This window comes from Mobula hypostoma, chromosome 6, assembly GCF_963921235.1.
Source record: "Mobula hypostoma chromosome 6, sMobHyp1.1, whole genome shotgun sequence".
In the NCBI taxonomy this organism is placed as follows: domain Eukaryota; kingdom Metazoa; phylum Chordata; class Chondrichthyes; order Myliobatiformes; family Myliobatidae; genus Mobula; species Mobula hypostoma.
In genome coordinates, this window is record NC_086102.1 from 190,593,368 (window position 1) to 190,613,965 (window position 20,598).

Consider the following 20,598-nt stretch of genomic DNA (forward strand, 5'->3'; position numbering starts at 1 on the left):
TTTCTTAACATATCAATTCCCCTCAAATGCTTAATGAAATATTGCCGCTGTCTTTGTAATTGCATCAATATTTTGGGTCTAGGATAAAGCTTCAGAAATGCTGACACCCAGGAACTTGAAACAATTCACCTGTTCCACTTCCGATCCCTCGATGAGGACTGGAGTGTGTTCCCTCGACTTCCCTTCCTGAAGTTACTGATTACTGCTATCAAGTGCGAGATTATTGTTGAGACACCACTCAATCAGCTGATCTATCTTGTTCCTGTATACCTCATGTCACAATATGAAAGTCCGCATAATAGTTGTGTCATTGGCAAATTTATAGGTGGCATTTGAGCTTTTCCTAGCCACACAGATATAGATGCATAGAGAGTAGAGCAGTGGGCTAAGCTCGCATTCTTGAGGTCTGCCAGTGTTGATTGTCAGTGAGGTAGAGATGTTATTTCTGATCCACTCAGACTGTGGTCTCCCAGTGAGGAAGTCAAGGATCCATTTGCAGGGGAAGGTGCAGAGACCCAGGATTTAGAGATTGTTCATCAGATTTAACATTGCCTTCCTGTCAGGTCGAACCTGTCTGGCCATTCTCTGCTGACCTCTTGCATGAACAGGGTGTTATTGCCCAAAGAACTGCAGCTCACTGGGTGTTTTTTTTTGTTTGATTTGCACCATTCTCTGTAAACTCTAGAGACTGTTGTGTGTGAAAATCCCAGGTGATTGGCAGTTTCTGAGATACTCAAACCACCCCATCTGGCAGCAATAATCATTCCGTGGTCAAAGTCACTTGGATCACATTTCTTTCCCCATTCTGATGTTTGGTTTGAAAAACATCTGAACCTCTAGACCATGTCTGCTTGCTTTTATGCATTGAGATGCTGCTACATGATTGGCTGATTAGATTTTTTGCATGATTAGCTGATGAAATTTTTGCAAATTTTTCCTGAGCAGGTGTACAGGTGTACCTAATTAACTGGCCCTTTAGTGTATCTCTTAATGCTAAAGGTGTTTAGGAATATGAACATAGGAACATAAGAAATAGAAGCTTGAATAGGCCATCTGGCCCGTCGAGCCTGTTCCACCTTTCGATGAGATCAAGGCTGACCTGGCCGTGGATTCATCTCCGCCTACCGGCATAAAAATCTGCACCAACAGGCTCCAGGACAGCTTCTTCCACCAGGCCATCGGCCTGATTAATTCATGCTGATACAATTTTATTTCTATGTTATATTCACTCTCCTGTTGTACATAGTATCTATTACAAATTACTACCGACAAACTACCGGCACAGCAGATCGACAGATGACGCAATAGCCACTGCTCTGCGCACTGCCCTAACACATCTGGAGAAGGAGGATCTTTATCGGACAATGCTGTTCACGGACAACGGTTCAGCATTCAACATTATAATTCCATCCAGACTCGAAAGGAAGCTCAGAGACCGCGACCTTGACCCTGCCTTGTGCAGCTGGATCCTGGACTTCCTGTCAGATCACCGGCAGGTGGTAAGAGTGGGCTCCCTCACCTCCACCCCTCTGACTCTCAACACAGGAGCCCCTCAGGGCTGTGTACTAAGTCCCCTCCTTTACTCCCTGTACACCTATGACTGTGTCGCTACCCACAGCTCTAATTGAATTTGACGACAACACTACATTGATTGATCCAATCTCAAAGAATAATGAGGTGAGCTGCAGGGAAGAAGTCATCTCTGACACAGTGATGTCAAGAAAACAACCTCTCCCTCTTCGTCACAAAAACAAAGGAGCTGGTTGTGGATTACAGGAGGAATGGAGATGGGCTAACCTCTATTGACATAAATGAATTTGGGGTTGAGAGGGTAAACAGCTTTAAGTTCCTCGGCATCCACATCACCAAGGACTTCATGTGGTCTGTACACACCAGCTGTGCGGTGAAGAAGGCACAACAGCACCTCTTTCACCTCAGATGGTTGAGGAAGTTTTTTGTATGGGCTCCCAAATCCTAAGAACTTTCTGCAGGGGCACAATTGAGAGCATCCTGACTGGCTGCATCACTGCCTGGTATGGGAACTGCACTTCCCTTAATCACAGGATTCTGCAGAGAGTGGTGTGGACAGCCCAGCGCATCTGTAGTTGTGAACTTCCCATGATTCAGGACATTTACAAAGACTGGTGTGAAAAAAGAGCCCGAAGGATCATTGGATACCTGAGTCACCCCAACCACAAACTGTTCCAGCTGCTAGCATCCGGGAAATGGTACCGCAGCATAAAAGCCAGGACCAACAGGCTCCAGGACAGCTTCTTCCACCAGGATATCAGACTGATAAATTCATTCTGATTTGAGTGTATTTCTATGTTACATTCAACACACATAAAAGTTGCTGGTGAACGCAGCAGGCCAGGCAGCATCTCTACATTGACTGTTCTATTTATTATAAATTACTATGATTGCACATTGTACATTTAGATGGAGACGTAATGTAAAGACTTTTACTCCTCATGTATGTGACTGATGTAAGTAATAAAGTCAATTCAATTCAATTTTCCCCATAACCCGTACTGTGAAAAAATCTATTCAACCTTGTATTAACTAAATTTACTGAGGTAGCCTCTACTGCTTCATTGGACAGGGAACTCCACAGATTCACCACTCTCTGAGAAAAGTAGTTCCTCCTTATCTCCGTCCTATATCTACTCCCCCAAATCTTGATGCTATGTCCCCTAGTTCTAGTCACTTACCAGTGGAAACAACTTTTCTGCCTCTATCTTATCTATCCCTTTCATAATTTTTATATGTTTCTATATGATCTCCTCTCATTTTTCTGAATTAAAGCGAGTACAGTCCCAGGTGACTCAATCTTTCCTCATAGTCTAACCCCCTCATCTCTGGAATCAACCTGGTGAACCACATCTGCACTGTCTCCAAAGGTAGTATATCCTTTCTCAAGTATGGAGACCAGAACTGCACACAGTACTCCAGGTGCAGCCTCACCAGTACCCTGTACAATTGCAGCATAACCTCCCTGCTCTTAAATTCAATCCCTCTGACAATGAAGGCCAACATTCCATTTGCCTTCTTGATAGCCTGCTGCACCTGCAAACCAACCTTTTGTGATTCATGCACAAGCACTCCCAAGTCCCTCCGCACAACAGCAATTTTTTTTACCAAATGAAATCTGCTCTTTCATTTTTCCTTCCAAAGTGGATGACTTCACATATACCAACATTGTACTCCATCTGCCAGACCCTTGCCCACTCACTTAACCTATCTGTGTCTCTCTGCAGACTCTCCGTATCTTCTGCGCAATTTGCCTTTCCACTCAATTTAGTATCATTGGCAATATGGTTCAGCCATTATCTGATTAGAGTCATGGAGAAACACAGCTTGGAGAGAGGGCCTTTGGGCCTGCGAGTACATGCCAGCCACAGAGCACACGTATCTGGCCACAGCTTCCTGCGTTCGGCTCATATTCAAGACTTCTAGATGGCATCAAAGAACAATGTGACTAACGGTGATGTCCTGTGGACAGTTTTCAAGCTACCTCTTTTACTTCTTCTTTCAAAGGTAATTCCGCTACAAAGCTGAGTGTGATTGGAACCTGTGGTTTACATTTTAATGCTGTGTTTTTAGGCTGTTTGAGCAATTCAGCAGTTGCTGTTGGAGGGAAGTGCAGGAGTCTTGGGACCATGTTGCAAGGGTTGATAAGTGAGGCTGTGGGACTTCTTTTGGGGGACTTTGAGAGTCATGTTTCATGTGTTCCTGAATTCTGCTTACTCTTTCTTTTTGCTGTTTCTGAGCAGTTTGATCAGGGCAATTGATGCAGACTGGGATGCTTTGAGAAAGAATGGCACCATGCCTGCAGTGGGCTAGCAGTGTGGTGCAGAACTGAACTAAATTGAATTTCTTTTTTTGCACGTTGGGTGTTTGATGTTTTCTTGAACAAGTTCCATGGTGTTTCTTTGTTTCGTGGCTGCCTGTGGGAAGATGAATCTCTGCTGTATTCTGTGTACCTACTTTGATTAAAAAAAATGTACTTTGAATCTTTGATATTCCTCTAAGCCCTGCCCTTCCACATACTTCTTAAATGACACTATTTTACCTGCCTCAACCATTTCTTCCACAAGCTCTTTCATATACTCACCAGCTTCTGCATGAAAAAGTCGCTACTCAGGTCCTTTTTAAATCTTTCCCCTCTTGTTTCCTTACTCTGGGGAAGGTCTGTTGTCACCCACCTTATCTATGCCCATTATAATTTAATAATATTTAGAACAGAGCACATACAGTTTCTCCTGTGTTCCTGGCCTGCTAAATCTCTACCTAAAATTCAAGCTCTCTAGTGCTGGTAAATCATTTTTTGCCCTCTTTTCAGTATAAGCTCATCTTTCCTTTAACAGGCGGACCCAAACTGTGCACAGTCTCCAAAAGCAGCCTCAACAATGACTGGACAATTGCATCGTAACGTCCCAACTCCTATCCTCAATGCTCTGACTGATGAAGACCAGCCTGATAAACACTTGTATCAGCACCCTGTCTATCTTTGACACTACTTTCAATCAACTATGATCTTGTACTCGTTGGTCTCTTTGTTCCATTACACTCCCCAGGAGCCCAGCATTGATAGGCAAGTACTATAACAGCATGCCTTTCCAAAATGTATCACCTCACACTTATCTGTATTGAAATCCATTTGCCACTTCTCCAACTTTTCAAGATCCTTTGTAATCTCTACTAACACTCTTTACTATCAACAACTCCGAATTTTCAGTCATCTTCAAACTTACTGATTAAGACTTTTATACTTGTATCTAAATCATTTATGTAAATAATTATTAACAAGGGTCCCAACACCATCCCCAACAGCCCACCACTAGTCTCTGCCCTACATTCTGAAGAACCATTCTTCAACCAACACCCTGCTTCCTACTTTTGAATTCATCTGTCTAGTTCTCATCTACATTTTTGGGCTACTTCTTTAATAAACTCGAAAAGATTCATCAAGCATGACTTCATATACACAAACCCATGCTGACTTTTCCTAATCAGACTCTGTCTATCCAAACACTGGCAGGTCCTGTCACGTATGATTCCCTCAGCCAGCGTCCCACTATTGATATCAGGCTGACCGGCCTGTACTTCCCTGGCTTATCTCCGCTACTGCTTTTAAACAATGAAATGACATTGGACACTTTCCGCTCTCCAGGAACTTTACAAGTGCCTAATGATGAAACAAATTTGTCTAAAAGTGCCTCTGCTATTTCTTCCTTTGCCTCCCACAAAATCCTCAGGGATTTACCCAGAATGCATTATAAAGCTGAAAACACCTCCTCCCTGGTAACTGAAGGTCCTCCAAATCATCTTCACTTGTTTCCCTTATCTCTTGAGCAACCATAATTTTCTCCTCAGTAAACACCCAAACAAGATATTCATTAAAAAATCCATCTGTCTCCCGAGCCTTAAGACATGGACGGCCCTGCTTATATCTAATGGGACCTACTCTCACCACTGCTACCCTTTTACTTTTAATATACCTATAGAACCTCTTGGGATCTTCCTCAATCTTACTTGTCAGATCCGTCTTAGAAACATAGAACGCCTACAGCACAATACAGGCCCTTTGGCCCACAATGCTGTGCCGAACATGTCCTTACTTTAGAAATTACCTCGAGTTACCCACGGCCCTCTATTTTTCTAAGCTCCATACCTAAGTCTTATACCATATCTTTCCCTCCTGATTGCCCTCTTAAGAGTATTCATCATCTTTTTATAATCTTCAAGGGATTTGCTCAGTCAAAATCTCCTAAACACAACATCTGCTTCCTTCTTTTCCTTGTCTGGAGTCTCAATATCTCTCATCAGCCAGGGTTCCCGAAACTTACCAGGTTTACCCTTCATTCTAACAGGAGTCAGCTGATGCTGGACTCCTCACATCACAATCTTAAAAGCCTCTGCCTTGCTGTACATTCCTTTCCTTTCAAACAAGCTCACCCAATTGACCTTCGTTAGATCCTGTCTAATTCTCCAATTTTTAGGCCTGTTTCGGTTCAGGACCGTAACCTCGCGCGCTATCCTTCTCTTTCCATCACTGTTTTAATAGAATTATAGTTACTGGAGTCAAAGTGTTCTCTGATTGCCAATCAGTTTACTTTCCCCGCCTCATTCTCTAGAATAAGGTCCAAACTGCAGCCTCACGAGTCGAGCCCTCTGTATATTGATTCAGGAAATTTTCCTGAACACACTTCATAAATTCCACCCTGTCTAGGCCTTTAACATGCCATGTGGCTAAAATTAAAATCTCCCACTAATACAATTCTATTTTCTTACAACTATGAGAAATTTCTCTACACTTCTGCTCCTACAGTTCCTGTTGGTTATTGGTGGGGGAGGGGGTCTATAATAAAGCCTTTCTAGAGTAACCCCCCTTCTTGTTTCTGATTTCTACCCATTTGCCTTCACTAAACAATCCTGCAAGAATATTATCTCTCAAAGCAGACTGAATCTGCTCCTATATCTTATGGTCTTATCTCAGCCATGTTTCTGTTATGGCTGTAACAGCTCAACCTCAGAGCCAATCCATACTCTGAGGTCTTCCACCTTACCTGTCATACTGCATGCACTGACATAAATGAAGTTTAAGGAGTATTTCTCTCCATGCTTTTACTGAGTCCCTGGCTAAGCTGATTTCTAAAACTGCTCTCACCGGCTATGCTACTGCTTTATTCTGTGACTTGCTTATGCTGAGACTCCCAAAACTGCACCCCCACCCAATCTCACTTAAACTCTCCCATGTAACACCTGCAAATTTCCCTGCAAGGATATTGGTCCCTCTGAAGCAACACACATAAAATTAGCCCTCCTGATGAAGGGTCTCGGCCCAAAACATTGAGTGCTAATTCTCTTTCATAGATGCTGCCTGACCTGCTGAATCCCTCCAGCATTTTGTGTCTGTTGCTTTGCATTTCCAGCTCTGCAAATTTTCTCATGTTTGTCGGAGAAATTGTTCATTCCAACATGTACAACAGCATCTAGCTGCTCGCCTTCCTCCTTGAGAATTTTCTGAATCTGCTCCCAGACGTTCTTGATCCTGGTACAAGAAGGCAACACACCATCGTAGGGGCATTTCTGCAGCCACTACATTTCCTGTCTGTCCACTCACTATCACTTTAAAAGGAGGGCAGCCATGAAAGGCCCAATAACCAGTTCATACTTCCAATTTTCTATGTTCTCCTTCACCAAGTACAACAGACGATCTAGAAACACCAACAGCATTTAGTTCAGTAAACATGTTGATTGTATCAGTAGGTAGTTCCAGTCAATGGCTGATAATGATTATGATAATAGGATGAGAGGGGAACTAATAGCTAGAATATCTATTCATAGTCACAGTTTGTACTCCACAATATGAGGCTGCCACAAGTGAATTTCTCTCATACAAATAAGTCAATAAATATTCAACTTATTAAAATTTTTTCCCATTATACTTCTTCACTGCAAAGGAAGTGAATGAGGTGTCTATCCTGCAATATATATCAGTAGAGTTGTACAAGAACAACATACCTTCTGACTTTACCCTCCATGTAAAATGCAAACCCCCAGGTATAATAAAAAATTATTATTGTCAAGTTCTGGAAAATTGAAAGCACCTTGGAGTATAATGTTTGAATTTGTTTATTGTTCTGTATGTAAGGCATTTTTGTTTAGTTATTATCTTGGTGTTGAAAGTGAATATCTTGAACGTAATTTCTAAATAAGCTTTTTATTTCTATTCTGCAGTGCTTAAGATTACCAAATGAAAGAATACAACTAAAAACAATTATTTAACCTTTTACACCCATTATTTCTATAAATAAAATACAAATTACAATAAACTCACTTAAGTTCCATAACTATAAATTATTTCCACTGTCTTTGTTTGAAAGATGGATGAAGTCAACTAGCGCAGTATTAATTTATCAAAATAATCAACCTACATTCAACCAGAACTTCACTAATTAGTTTGTTAATTGCACAACAAAAGCCCATACATTAAATGTGTTTAAAAGATGCAAATCAGGATGAGGAATAGTACAAGTGTCTCATTTTAATATCCATGGCAAGGGTTTATTGCATTTACATGTGTCCACGGACTTTCTGCAGAGTTTTAAATGAGGCTATGTGACCAATAACAGAGGACCAAAAGGTTGCAATGTCCAGAGCTCAGATGGAATCCCTAGAAAATGTAATGACTCAGTCAATATCAAACACGAAGGCACAAGAAAGAGAAAGAAAGCCAGATGTTGACACAGATGCGGACGCTGCCAAGCATTGTGGAACAGAGGGACCTGGACACACAGGTGCATAGTTCACTGAAAGTGGCTGTGCAGGTAGACAGGATAGTGAAGAAGGAATTTAGCATGCTGGTCTGCATCAGTCAGAGCATCGAGTTTAGGATTAGCGACATTATATGGCAGTTGCAGTACATAGTCAATGGTGAGGCCTCACTAGGAGGACTGAGTGTCATGATATAGAGGAAATATTGTCAAGCTGGAGACAGTGCAGAAGAGATTTACAGGATGTTGCCTGGATTAGCGAGCCTGAGTTATAGAGCAAGGTTGGCCACACTGTTATGATGAGGTTGTATAAGGCATTGGTAGGCCGAATCTGGAGTATTGTGTTCAGTTTTGGTCACCAAATTACAGGAAGGATATAAATAAGGTTGAAAGAGTGCAGAGAAGGTTTACAAGGATGTTGCCGGGACTTGAGAAACTCAGTTACAGAGAAAGGTTGAATAGGTTAGGACTTTATTCCCTGGAGCGTAGAAGAATGAGGGGAGATTTGATAGAGGTATATAAAATTATGATGGGTATAGATAGAGTGAATGCAAGCAGGCTTTTTCCACTGAGGCAAGGAGAGAAAAAAACCAGAGGACATGGGTTAAGGGTGAGGGGGGAAAAGGGTGAGGGGGGAAAAGTTTAAAGGGAACATTGGGGGGGCTTCTTCACACAGAGAGTGATGGGAGTATGGAATGAGCTGCCAGACAAGGTGGTAAATGCGGGTTCTTTTTTAACATTTAAGAATAAGTTGGACAGATACATGGATGGGAGGTGTATGGAGGGATATGGTCCGTGTGCAGGTCAGTGGGACTAGGCAGAAAATGGTTCGGCACAGCCAAAAAGGGCCAAAGGGCCTGTTTCTGTGCTGTAGTTTCTATGGTTCTATGGTTCACTGGATCTTTGTTCCCTGGAGCACAGGAGAATGAAGAGTGAGCCCATCATAGAAGCTCATAAGCTCATGACAGGTATGGAGAAGGTGGAGAAACATAGTCTTTTCTCTAGGGCTGGAAAGTCCAAACCTAGAGAGCAGAGCATAGGATAAAAGGGGAGTGATAAGAGATGGAAGAGTTAACTTTTACATAGAAGGTAGTGAGTATATAGGATGATTGGTCAGAGGAAGTGATTGAGGAGTGTATAATTGCAACATTTAATGGACATTTGGATAAGTACATGGAGGATTATAGCTTGGAGGGGTATGGGCCAAATGTGAGCAACTGGGAGTAGCAGGGAGGATGCTGTGGTCAGCATGGACCAGTTGGGCCGAAGGGCCTATATTCTTATTAATTCCAGAGTAGTCAGGCAGCTCAGATAGTAGCACCTGATTTCCCATTGCTCCTTTGCACACAATGGGAGATGCAGTCCAATTTATCCTAGAACAATGGTGAATGCAAAAATCTTCCCTGTTAGTGTGACACTAAATTCCAGTACGTTTCAACTTCAGGCGCTTGTGTGATGCAAAACAGGATGTGACTCACCTTTAATCAGGTTCAAATCTAGACCAATAAATAAAGTGCTTTGATGTGGAGTATAAAGTACAACATTCACAAAACAATTTAGATGAGTATCAATTTCATTCACTGTGAATAAGAAGGTTCATTGTTTATAAATTATATATATTTGTAATATTAACATATATATTTGGTGTAATTTCCTAAAATCTCACAGTTAATATGAAAAATAACTATTCTACCTTCAAAAAGACTAAATAAGGATTTCCTCAAGGTTCAGCCTTCTCTTCTACCCATTAGAAATACTTACCCGGATCACTGTTTACACAGGGATCTTAGCTTAGTCAATGATCCCTCCCACCCATCCCACCATCTCTTCAACCCCCAGCAGGCAGGTGGTACCACAGCATTAGGACATGAGCTGGCCATGAGACGACTGATCTTCCTGCCACCCGCCAGGTCTCATCACGTATGAAGTGCTATCTGTTTACTTTTTAACTTGCATCATATATACACATTATTATTTGATCATTTATTGGTGGTAATATTATTTTATATGCTATTTGCGTGAGATATGCACTTTGGGCTGGAGGAACATTCTCTTGTTTGGCAGTATACATGTTTACAGTTGAATGCTAATAAACTTGAACTGTTCACTTCAACTACATTTATAGCTACACGGGGTGATTGATAAGTTCATGGCCTAAGGTAGAAGGAGTCAATTTTAGAAAACCTAGCACATTTATTTTTCCTACATTTACACACTTAGTCCAGCGGTCGTGGAGCATACGGATCCCTTCTTTGTCGAAGTCAGCATCTTGGACCTCCAGAAGTGGTCCACAGCAGGGGTGATTGATAAGTTTTTGGCCTAAAGTAGAAGGAGATGAGGAGAAACTTCAAACTTTCTGCATTTTCACTCAAAGAGTTGAACTGCACGTGCATGTAACGAAAACTGTATAACTCATCTCCTTCTACCCTAGGCCACAAACTTATCAATCACCCCTGCTGTGGACCACCTGGAGGTCCAAGACTCTCTTGTTACATGCACGTGCAGTTCAACTCTTTGAGTGATAATGCAGAAAGTTTTACGTTAATAACTCATCTCCTTCTACCTTAGGCCACGAACTTATCAATCACCCCTCGTATTTTGGCAGTGCAATAATTCTAAAAGACAAGGGGCATAAAACCTCTGCATTTAATTTCTCTCTCATCTAATCAATGAGGAAGAGTCATTGAGGTATGTGTGATATTAGTTATAAGTCAGGGTCAATGATTAGATTAGATTAGTTTCAACTTTATTGTCATTGTGCCGAGTACAGATACAAAGCCAGTGAAATGCAGTTAGCATCTAACCAGAAATGCAAAGAACAGTGTAATTTACAAAATAACTGCAAATAAAAAGTGCTACAGCATACCAATATAAAAGTACTGAGACAGTCCAATATGGGTGCAATACTGCTTAGCGCTGTGATGTAAGGTTTAGCAGGGTAACAGCCTCAAGGAAGAAGCTCTTCTTGTGCCTGCTGGTGTGGGAGTGGAGGCTCCTGTAGCATCTACCGGATGGGAGGAGAGTAAAAAGTCCATGGTTAGGGTGAGATGCATCCCTGATAATGCTTTTCACCCTGCCCAGGCAGCGCTTATGGTAGATGTTCTCAATGGTGGGCAATTGGGTGTTGATAATCCGCTGGGCAGTTTTCACCCAATGCTGGAGTGCTTTGCGGTCTGATACGGGACAATTGCCATACAACACTGAGATGCAGTTGGTGAGTATGCTCTCAATGGTACAGCGGTAAAAGTCCGTCAGTATCCTGGGACAGAGGTGAGCTTTCTTGATGCTATAAGATCCAAAACTACCAAGTGTTTGTACAATTTACAGCATGTTAATTCTCTGAACAGTCATTTTAATTACAGGCATCTCTCAATGTAAACAGAATTCAATTGTAGACTCATTCCACCGAGATGCAGCACTGAGCATCATAGGAAGTCATTCCTGCCTGTGGCCATCAAACTTTACAACTCCTCCCTTGGAGGGTCAGACACCCTGAGCCAATAGGCTGGTCCTGGACTTATTTCATAATTTACTGGCATAATTTACATATTACTATTTATGGTTCAATTACTATTTATTATTCATGGAGCAACTGTAACGAAAACCAATTTCCCCCAGGATCGATAAAGTATGACTATGACTAAGTACCCCTTTAATTTTGTATTCTCTCTTGCCTCAATTGAGAAATGTCAGTGTAAATAATCTGTTTTGATTAGATTTTACTTTTACCAAAACTCAAAGAATGTAAGAATCATTGTTGCAAAATGTTATTATTTTCTTCTACGAGTTTCTCCAGAATCTACCAACTGAGAAAAAAGTATAAAATGCAGTCTGTTTTGATTTCATATTATTTGCTGAAGAATGTTCATAGTTTATTGACAACTAAAAGATGATAATCTATGTGAAGTAATTTTCGTCTTTGATTACATTTCGAAATATATGGTTTGAGAAACCAAAAAAAATGTGGCATGTGACATATCGCTTCTATTGCTTTAAGGGAAGATAATAGAGTTTAATATTTTATTAAGATTTGAAAGAAATCCTCAAAGAACTAACACATCTTTCCCATAACTTTATGTTTAAATCCTTCAAATCAAGGCTACATTCAGATCAAAGTACCAAAAATGTCAAGCCAAAAGCACACACATCAGATTATTAATGAATATACTCTGGCAATTTAAAAAAAAACAAGAAGATTGGAGAAATAGCTGAACAAATGAAGCATTCAGGCTACATATTATGAGAATTCCCAGTTAAGAGTCAAAAGTGATTATTGTCTGTGATTGTTTAAACACACGGCTTTTTCAGATCTCAGCATCCTGCTTCTTGTCTTTAAGTGTACCTAGGGTATCCCTGAATGTAAGCCATTCTCTGATTTGTATTCACCTTCTCCAAGTTTATCTTATTCATGAAACCAGCTCTTCAGTCTACTGGAATTGATGTTCATAATATTTGTATAGTATTTGACACTGAGTTCAGTTTCTGACACAGAATCTCTGCTGAATCTACCTTAGCCCAGCTCCATAATGTTGCCATATTCCACATCTTTCTACTCCTCTGCTGTCTAAACTCTTCTATCCAGGACAAATGCCTAGAAGGCCATAAGGCATAAGAGCAGAACTGGGTCGGCCTGCTCAGCCATTCCATCATGGCTGATTTATTATCCTTCTCAATCCCATTCTCTTGCCTCCTCCTCATAAACTAGAAGATGATAAGAAAAAGATTGTCAGTACCATGCCACGTCCACCTGATGGGGTGCGATTGAAAATCTGTGCAGACCAACTGGCTGGAGAGTTCAAGACATCTTCAACCTCTGACTGCTGCAGTAAGAGGACCTCCTGCTTTAAAAAGGGCATCAAGTATATCAGTGCCCAAGCAGAGCAGAGTGAGCTGTCTCAACCACTATTGCCCAGTAGCACTCATATCTACTGTGACAAAGTTCTTTGAGAGGTCAGTCAGGGCTAGAATTAACTCCTGTCTGAGAGTGGAAGTTGCAGTAAGGCAAGGGTTAAAGACAACATCCAGGCAAGGACAGCTTGGGGCAATAGTAGTCATGGAACATCTTTAAAGTGAGACTGCCAGAGCCAACCTTACCCACTACAGGGGTGACTGTGGCAGTGCGTCCTCAAGTCAGATGGGTGAGGCCTCTGCAGTGAGACTTTTCTACAACATAGCATCCCTTTTCAAAATAGGGGGTGCCAGAGACAGATAAGATAGGAATAACAGAACCAACCAACTCAGGGACGACTGCTTTACTAACTTCAAGATGTCATCGGCTGTCAGCTTGAAGTTTTAATTGGTTTTTAACACCTCTATTGTGACTGGTGATTGATCTTGCAAGTAAGGAACTTAAACATATGCAATTTACCGAATTATCGACATCCATAATGATAAGCCAATTCTGTATAAAAACAGCCGTTTTCTGTTCAAACCCAGAACAGTGTGGGTGATGGGGCCATGTTGGGAGTTGACAGTGAATGTGCATTAGTGAAAACATTGCTCTGGCTTTCATTTTAGGTGTATGGTAAGTGTTAGTAAGTATGGGCGTACTGTGCTGGCATTGGAAACATGGCAACACTTGCAGGCTGTGTTGGTCAATAATGTAAACCAACACATTTACTGTACGTTTTGACATTTCAGTGTACATGTGACATATAAAACTAATCAAATGTAATCTAATCCAATCCGTGCTAACAACCAACCTAGGTGCACCTCAGGGATGTATTCTTAGCCCAGTTCTACACTCATGATTGTATGGCTAGGCACAGCTCGAATGCCATCTACAAGTTTGCTGCTGACACCACTCTTGTTGGTAAATCTCAGACAGCAATGAAGTGACATGCAGGAGTGATATGGATTTACTGTTTGAGTGTGATGCAACAACCACCTCGAAATCAATGTCAGCATCACCAGGAACGGAAGGCCAGGGTAACACACACCAGTCCTCAATGAGAGATCAACAGTGGAAAGTTTATGTGGTATAAACAGATTATCAGTAAATCATTTAAGCTGAATTTGCAAAAGTATGTACAGGTAGTTATAGACATGCCAAACAGAACAATCTAAATGAACTCAGCTGTTTAGCTGGTATTTACGGAGGGAAATGGACAGTTGATATTTTGGTTTGGGACCCTTCATCTGGACTGCTGTGTCACCTGTAGTCATATTCATAGTCATCAACGCACATTTCAGTCTCCACAGTTGCCCGAAAGATATCTTAATCTGAAGTTTTCAACTGAGGTATGCTATTTATAATAGAAAATTAAACAAGAGTATGTCTTATCATGACTACAGAATTGTAAGTTTGGTCACACATTCTAGTTTTTTTTAATATATTCAAATCACAAAATGCAATTAAAGAAGTTGGTATTGAGGCAAGTAAATATTACCAAACTTATTCATTCTCATACAGTTGCTTCTAGAATAACACACTAGGGTTATATTTATAACATAAATTTCCTTTTTCTCCTGAAGTTATTTCCTCCACTGACAAACTATTTGAAAATCACAATATAATCTGAAAAGTTTAATCAGGATATTTAATTTTATTTCTATTTGATCCTTTGGCTGATCACTTGATTCTTTGCATAAATTTATTGCATCCAATTTAATAACATTATGTACAAAGACTGTCAATGAAAGGATAAAAAAAGTCTTTGGATTGGATTGTACTATGAATTATTGTGAAACATTTCATCATCATAAATTGCCAACTAATTCAATGCAGTTCGATACAGCCTTTTGAAAGATAACTAATAATTAGTCACAGAAACAGGCCCTTCAGCCCATCTAGTCCATGCCAAACCATTTGAACTGCCGACTCCCATCAGCCTGCATCAAGGCATAGCTACACCTGCTATCTATGTAACTATCCAGACCTCTCTTAAACATTGAAATCACGCTTGTATGTACCACTTGTGCTGTCAGCTCTTTCCCCACACTCTCACGAGTGAAAAGGTTTCCCCTCATGCTCCCCTTAAACATTTCATCTTTCAGCCTTAACCCATGACCCCTAGTTGTAGTCCACAACCTACCTCAGCAGAAAAAGCCTGCTAGCATTTACTCCATCAATAACCTTCATAATTTTGTATACCTCTATCAAAACTCCCCTAAATTTTCCAGATTCCAAGGAATAAAGTCCTAACCTATTCAATCTTTCCTCATACTTCAAGTCCTCCAGGCCCGGCAACGTCCTTATAAATTTTCTCTGTATTCTTTCAACCTTATGAACATCTTTCCCGTAAGCAGAATATTGACAGACAAAGGCACCAACATAAATACACAAACCTGTAGAAGGGAGTCAGACGCCAGGCGAACTCTCTGCTGAAATAAAACGTTCAATGTGCGGTTCTGCTGTTCGAGATCGAAGACCCTAGTGCGCAGTTTCAGGCACTCATCTCTTAAATCCTGTGAGTGCAAAATGTATTGTGATTAAGAATGACAGAAATACTATCAGAACTTGTGATTAATCATTTACACTTTTCAGCTGATCAATACTGAAGAATGAGAACTGAAGATCAGTATTATTAAGTGTTTCATGTTTTTGCTACAATACATATTTGAATAATAATCTGTAACTTGAACCCTTTCACTTCTGACCCACAGTCTGAGACTTTTTCTCTGCAATGTAGTTTTCCCAACTACTGTTTTATTTCATTAACAGGCTTCATCAAGGACAGTCTTACTTTTGCAAAGAGGTTGTATCAATCTGCATGATGTAATCAATATTAATACTAGCCATCATTATGAAGATTAAATATTAATAAAGTCTATTGTTTTGACAGAGGATAACAGCAGAAATAGACAATTCTAAAATTGGCTCTTGATTTAAATTAATCTAGAGAATTAAAGCATCAACATGTTTATATTTGACAGAATAATTGCTACCTTTGTGTTCATTTAATTAAGATGACCTTCACAAAAAGACCAAAATCATAGAAGTATATAGTCCAGAAAAAAGTTTGTAATGACTAATTATTTCAAACTTGCAAAAACATTCTGTATCACAAATGTCCTTAATTTTTATAGAAAATAAATTGATCTGTACATTTTAATTTCATTTTCCTTTCCTTCTTATTTAGTTTCACCTGATGTTAAATCTGTATTGGATAGTGATGTGAAATCAGTGTTGGATAGTGATGTCAAATCAATGTTGGATAGTGATGGTACATCAGTGTTGGATAGTGATGGCAAATTAGTGTTGGATAGTGATGGCAAATTAGTGTTGGATAGTGATGGCAAATCAGTGTTGGATAGTGATATCAAATCAGTGTTGAATAGTGATATTAAATCAGTGTTGGATAGTGATTTCAAATCAGTGTTAGATAGCGATTTTAAATCAGTGTTGGATACTGAGTGTGGTACAGCTTGTTCTCTACATCACTTGTTGTCAATTCCTCTCTGAACAATTCTGACTCATATAAATAACCACACAAACCAGCACTGAAATGTGGTGTTGCCAATCCAGACCCCAGTGTATTTAAAGTGCAGGCAAGAGTGGTGAATCTGTGGAATTCTCTGCCACAGGAAACAGTTGAGGCCAGTTCATTGGCTATATTTAAGAGGGAGTTAGATATGGCCCTTGTGGCTATGGGGATCAGGGGGTATGGAGGGAAGGCTGGTGCAGGGTTCTGAGTTGGATGATCAGCCATGATCATAATAAATGGCGGAGCAGGCTCGAAGGGCCGAATGGCCTACTTCTGCACCTATTTTCTATGTTTCTATGTAATTCAGACAACCTATTATTTGAAAGAATCTTGTTCAATTCAGGATACAGTATTACAGTGTATGCTTTTGCTGGAGGGTGTTGTTGGGATAGTCACGATCATGCAATGTAAGAGAAATATTGATTACAGCTTTTGTGATGTTCTCAAACCTCAGTTTAACTTTATATCTCAACATACATGACTGATAAAAATTACAAGCTACTCCTTGTTAAGTTTGTGGATCCACCATTTAATATTCTGTATACTGAGTATATTACAATTACATACATGAGGAATAAGTGAAGAAGCTCACCTTCTGAGTAAGCAACGCCTGCACAACTTGATTAGCCACCTACGAAGAACACACAAAAAAGTTTTTAGCAATAATGTTATTACAGTGTCGCAACCCCAACGTTAACTCCATTGAAAATTTATTTAATGGCATACAAAGTCTTTTAATATACTTGAAACAGCAGTTTGCTTTTGGATAAATCCTTGCCATCAAAGCAGGCTTTGCTCTCTCTTCCTGGGATGAAGTTGAACTAGGGAATACAAGATTAACTTAGTTATTCAGAGTAATTAAAAGTTAGAACTCCCTCCCAATGTTGCTTTTTCAAAGGAAAGCTGTATTGGCACACAAGGGAAGTGAACTGAAAAATCTGCTGCTGAAGTCAGATGAAGAGGGTAGAGAATAGAGTGCAGTACTTGTACATATCCACTGATCAGACTGGCCCATTAATATGAATGTTCACAAACCTCCTGTCTGTCTCTTTTAGTTCTACTAATTCCATGCACAATAAGCTTATTAATAATTCTTTATTTTGATATGAACTTTTTGCCTTGTTTCCAGTTAAGGGATTTACCAGTTGGCAGTGGAAAGCAAATAAAGTTCTTACATATTTTTGAGATCAGTATCAAGGCATGGTAAATAAACACAAACTAGAGTGCTCGGTTTCTGTTCTACTCTGAACAGTAATCTGTAACTGGATGCCCTTTATATCTAACCCCCACAATGGGTTATTGATCTCCAGTACGCCTCCTGCATACTGTTCTTTTACTTCTTCATTGAAAGGTTTTAAACAGAACAGTTTCTTACTATGGAAGGGGAGCTCGAGTCAATCTGCATAATATAATCCATATCAGTATTAAATATTATTATAGATAGATTACATTGATCAAGACATTGTTTGAACAGAAAGACCATCTACAAATTCAAAGCATAATTGACCTAAAAAATAAATCTAAAACTAAGCTACATAATTCTTGGTTGAAACTAACCCACAGAATTATGATTCTGAATTTGATGTTTTTATTTGCTGTCTTCAGGTATATTCTGTTAATTAAGAATATCTTCTCCAAAAGGCTAAGATCATGGAAACATACACAATGGAATAGAACGTGCAATGACTAATTATTTTAAATAGGCTAGCAAACATTGCTCTGCATACTTCATTAGTTTGTATATAAGAATATATAAATATCAACTTATCCTTCCAGTAAAAATAACCTCTTCCACCTCTCTTCTTCTATTCCTCACTCTGACCTCTTCTCAGCTGACTGTCACCTCCCCCCGGGCCCTCTCCTCCTTCCCTTTCTCCAATGGTTCTCTCTCCTCTCCTATCAGGTTTTCCTTCCTCTCCAGCCCTTTCGCTTTCTCCTACCTGACTTCACTTATCACCTTCTAGCTAGTCCTCCTTCCCCTCGCCCATCTTTTTATTCTGGCACCTCCCCTCTTCCTCTCCAGTGCTAAAGAAGAGTTTCTGCCTGAAACGTTGACTGTTTACTCATTTCCATAGACAGTGTCTGACCGGTTGAGTTCCTCCAAAGTGTGTGTGTGTGTGTGTGTGTGTGTGTGTGTGTGTGTGTATGTGTGTGGGGGGGGGGGCGCTTTGGATTTCCCACATCTGCAGATTTTCTCATGTTTAAAATAGAAATAATTTGAATACCTTTCTGCTTCTAGTTAATAATATTATCTTATAAAAAAGCAGTATTAGATTTGTGTGCTGATAGCCATTATAATGTTCATTAGCTACATTATTAGCCAGTTGCTGCAGGCTTTGCACTAATATCCATTGCTTATAGTGATCATCTCCAAGACTAGTTTGGTAATATATAACAGACCAAACCAGGTTTCCAATTATTTTAACCACCATCCAACCATGAAGGATCAGAGATCCAATTGAGAAAAATCTGCACTCTGGTCAAATAAACAGAGTTATTTATGATTACACTAATAAATTTACATATTAATTATGAAGAGAAAAACTGAACAGAAATGCAGAAACACATCAAAGTTGCTGGTGAACGCAGCAGGCCAAGCAGCATCTATAGGAAGAGGCGCAGTCGACGTTTCAGGCCGAGTCCCTTCGTCAGGACCGTACAGGTAGTTTCCCATCAGGTATTGAAACAAATTCAGATTGTAGATTTATATCAATTGTTCCATTTGATTTCCAAGAATGTATACAGTATGGTTTCTTCAGCTTGTTACAGCCGGGGTGGTAGTGGAGACAAGCACACACTACCTAGCAAATGCTCCTAATGGTGTGCGCCTCCATCAGCCTCTGACAACCAAGTCCAGCTCCTGGCCAAGCCCGGGGGGATGCATCAGCACCCACCACCCACCACCCACCGAGCAAGCAAGAGGAAATTCCTAGAGAACCTCAGATCTGCAGTCCAACAAAACAACTACATTCCATGACCCCTCTCTCTCCCTCACTTTCACAAGGGACAGCGAGGTGTCACCCCTTCCACGGTGAGAGGGAGACCAACAGATCGCTGTTTCAATGTTACTATCTAGAGTGGCGCTTATTCACACTTACCCAACCTGAAAACCAGCAGACTCTTCCCCCCACCACCGAGAGAGAGAGTGCATTCACTCTCCCTCCAACAGCCACATCCGCTGACCCGCCTGATGTTCTGATCACCACAATGTTCCAGTTAATGACACCAGCCAGGATTCGAGCTGTCCACAGGGGCCATGCATCAGTATCAAGGTCATATTGATGCATGAACAGCTGAAAATGTAAATATATCCCTATATTGTGCTGCGACGGCCCCATTTTCATCTTCCTCAAAGATCAAAGTACCTTCATTATTAAAGTACGTATACTACGTGTGATTTGTCTCCTCACAGGCAGCCACAAGGATAGAAACATACAAAATAGGTGCAGGAGTAGGCCATTCGGCCCTTCGAGCCTGCACCGCCATTTATTATGATCATGGCTGATCATCCAACTCAGAACCCTGCACCAGCCTTCCCCCCATACCCCCTGACCCCCATAGCCACAAGGGCCATATCTAACTCCCTCTTAAATATAGCCAATGAACTGGCCTCAACAGTTTCCTGTGGCAGAGAATTCCACAGATTCACCACTCTCTGTGTGAAGAAGTTTTTCCTAATCTCGGTCCTAAAAGGCTTCCCCTCTATCCTCAAACTGTGACCCCTCGTTCTGGACTTCCCCAACATCGGGAACAATCTTCCTGCATCTAGCCTGTCCAATCCCTTTAGGATCTTATACGTTTCAATCAGATCCCCCCTCAATCTTCTAAATTCCAACGAGTACAAGCCCAGTTCATCCAGTCTTTCTTCATATGAAAGTCCTGCCATCCCAGGA

The 20,598-nt window shown here is 40.6% G+C and overlaps 1 protein-coding gene across 11 annotated transcripts in view; it reads right to left on the bottom strand.

The window, feature by feature from the left end:
• The window catches only part of nckap5l (NCK-associated protein 5-like), an 890,431-nt gene that overhangs the window by 260,641 nt on the left and 609,192 nt on the right, over positions 1-20,598 (bottom strand). For all 11 annotated transcript variants that reach the window (XM_063052487.1, XM_063052484.1, XM_063052488.1 and 8 more), the window contains 2 exons: positions 17,298-17,336; positions 15,567-15,686 (listed from right to left, as the gene is read on the bottom strand). In XM_063052487.1, the coding sequence (XP_062908557.1) occupies positions 15,567-15,686; positions 17,298-17,336 (159 nt within the window). The remainder of the gene's footprint in view (positions 1-15,566; positions 15,687-17,297; positions 17,337-20,598) is intronic.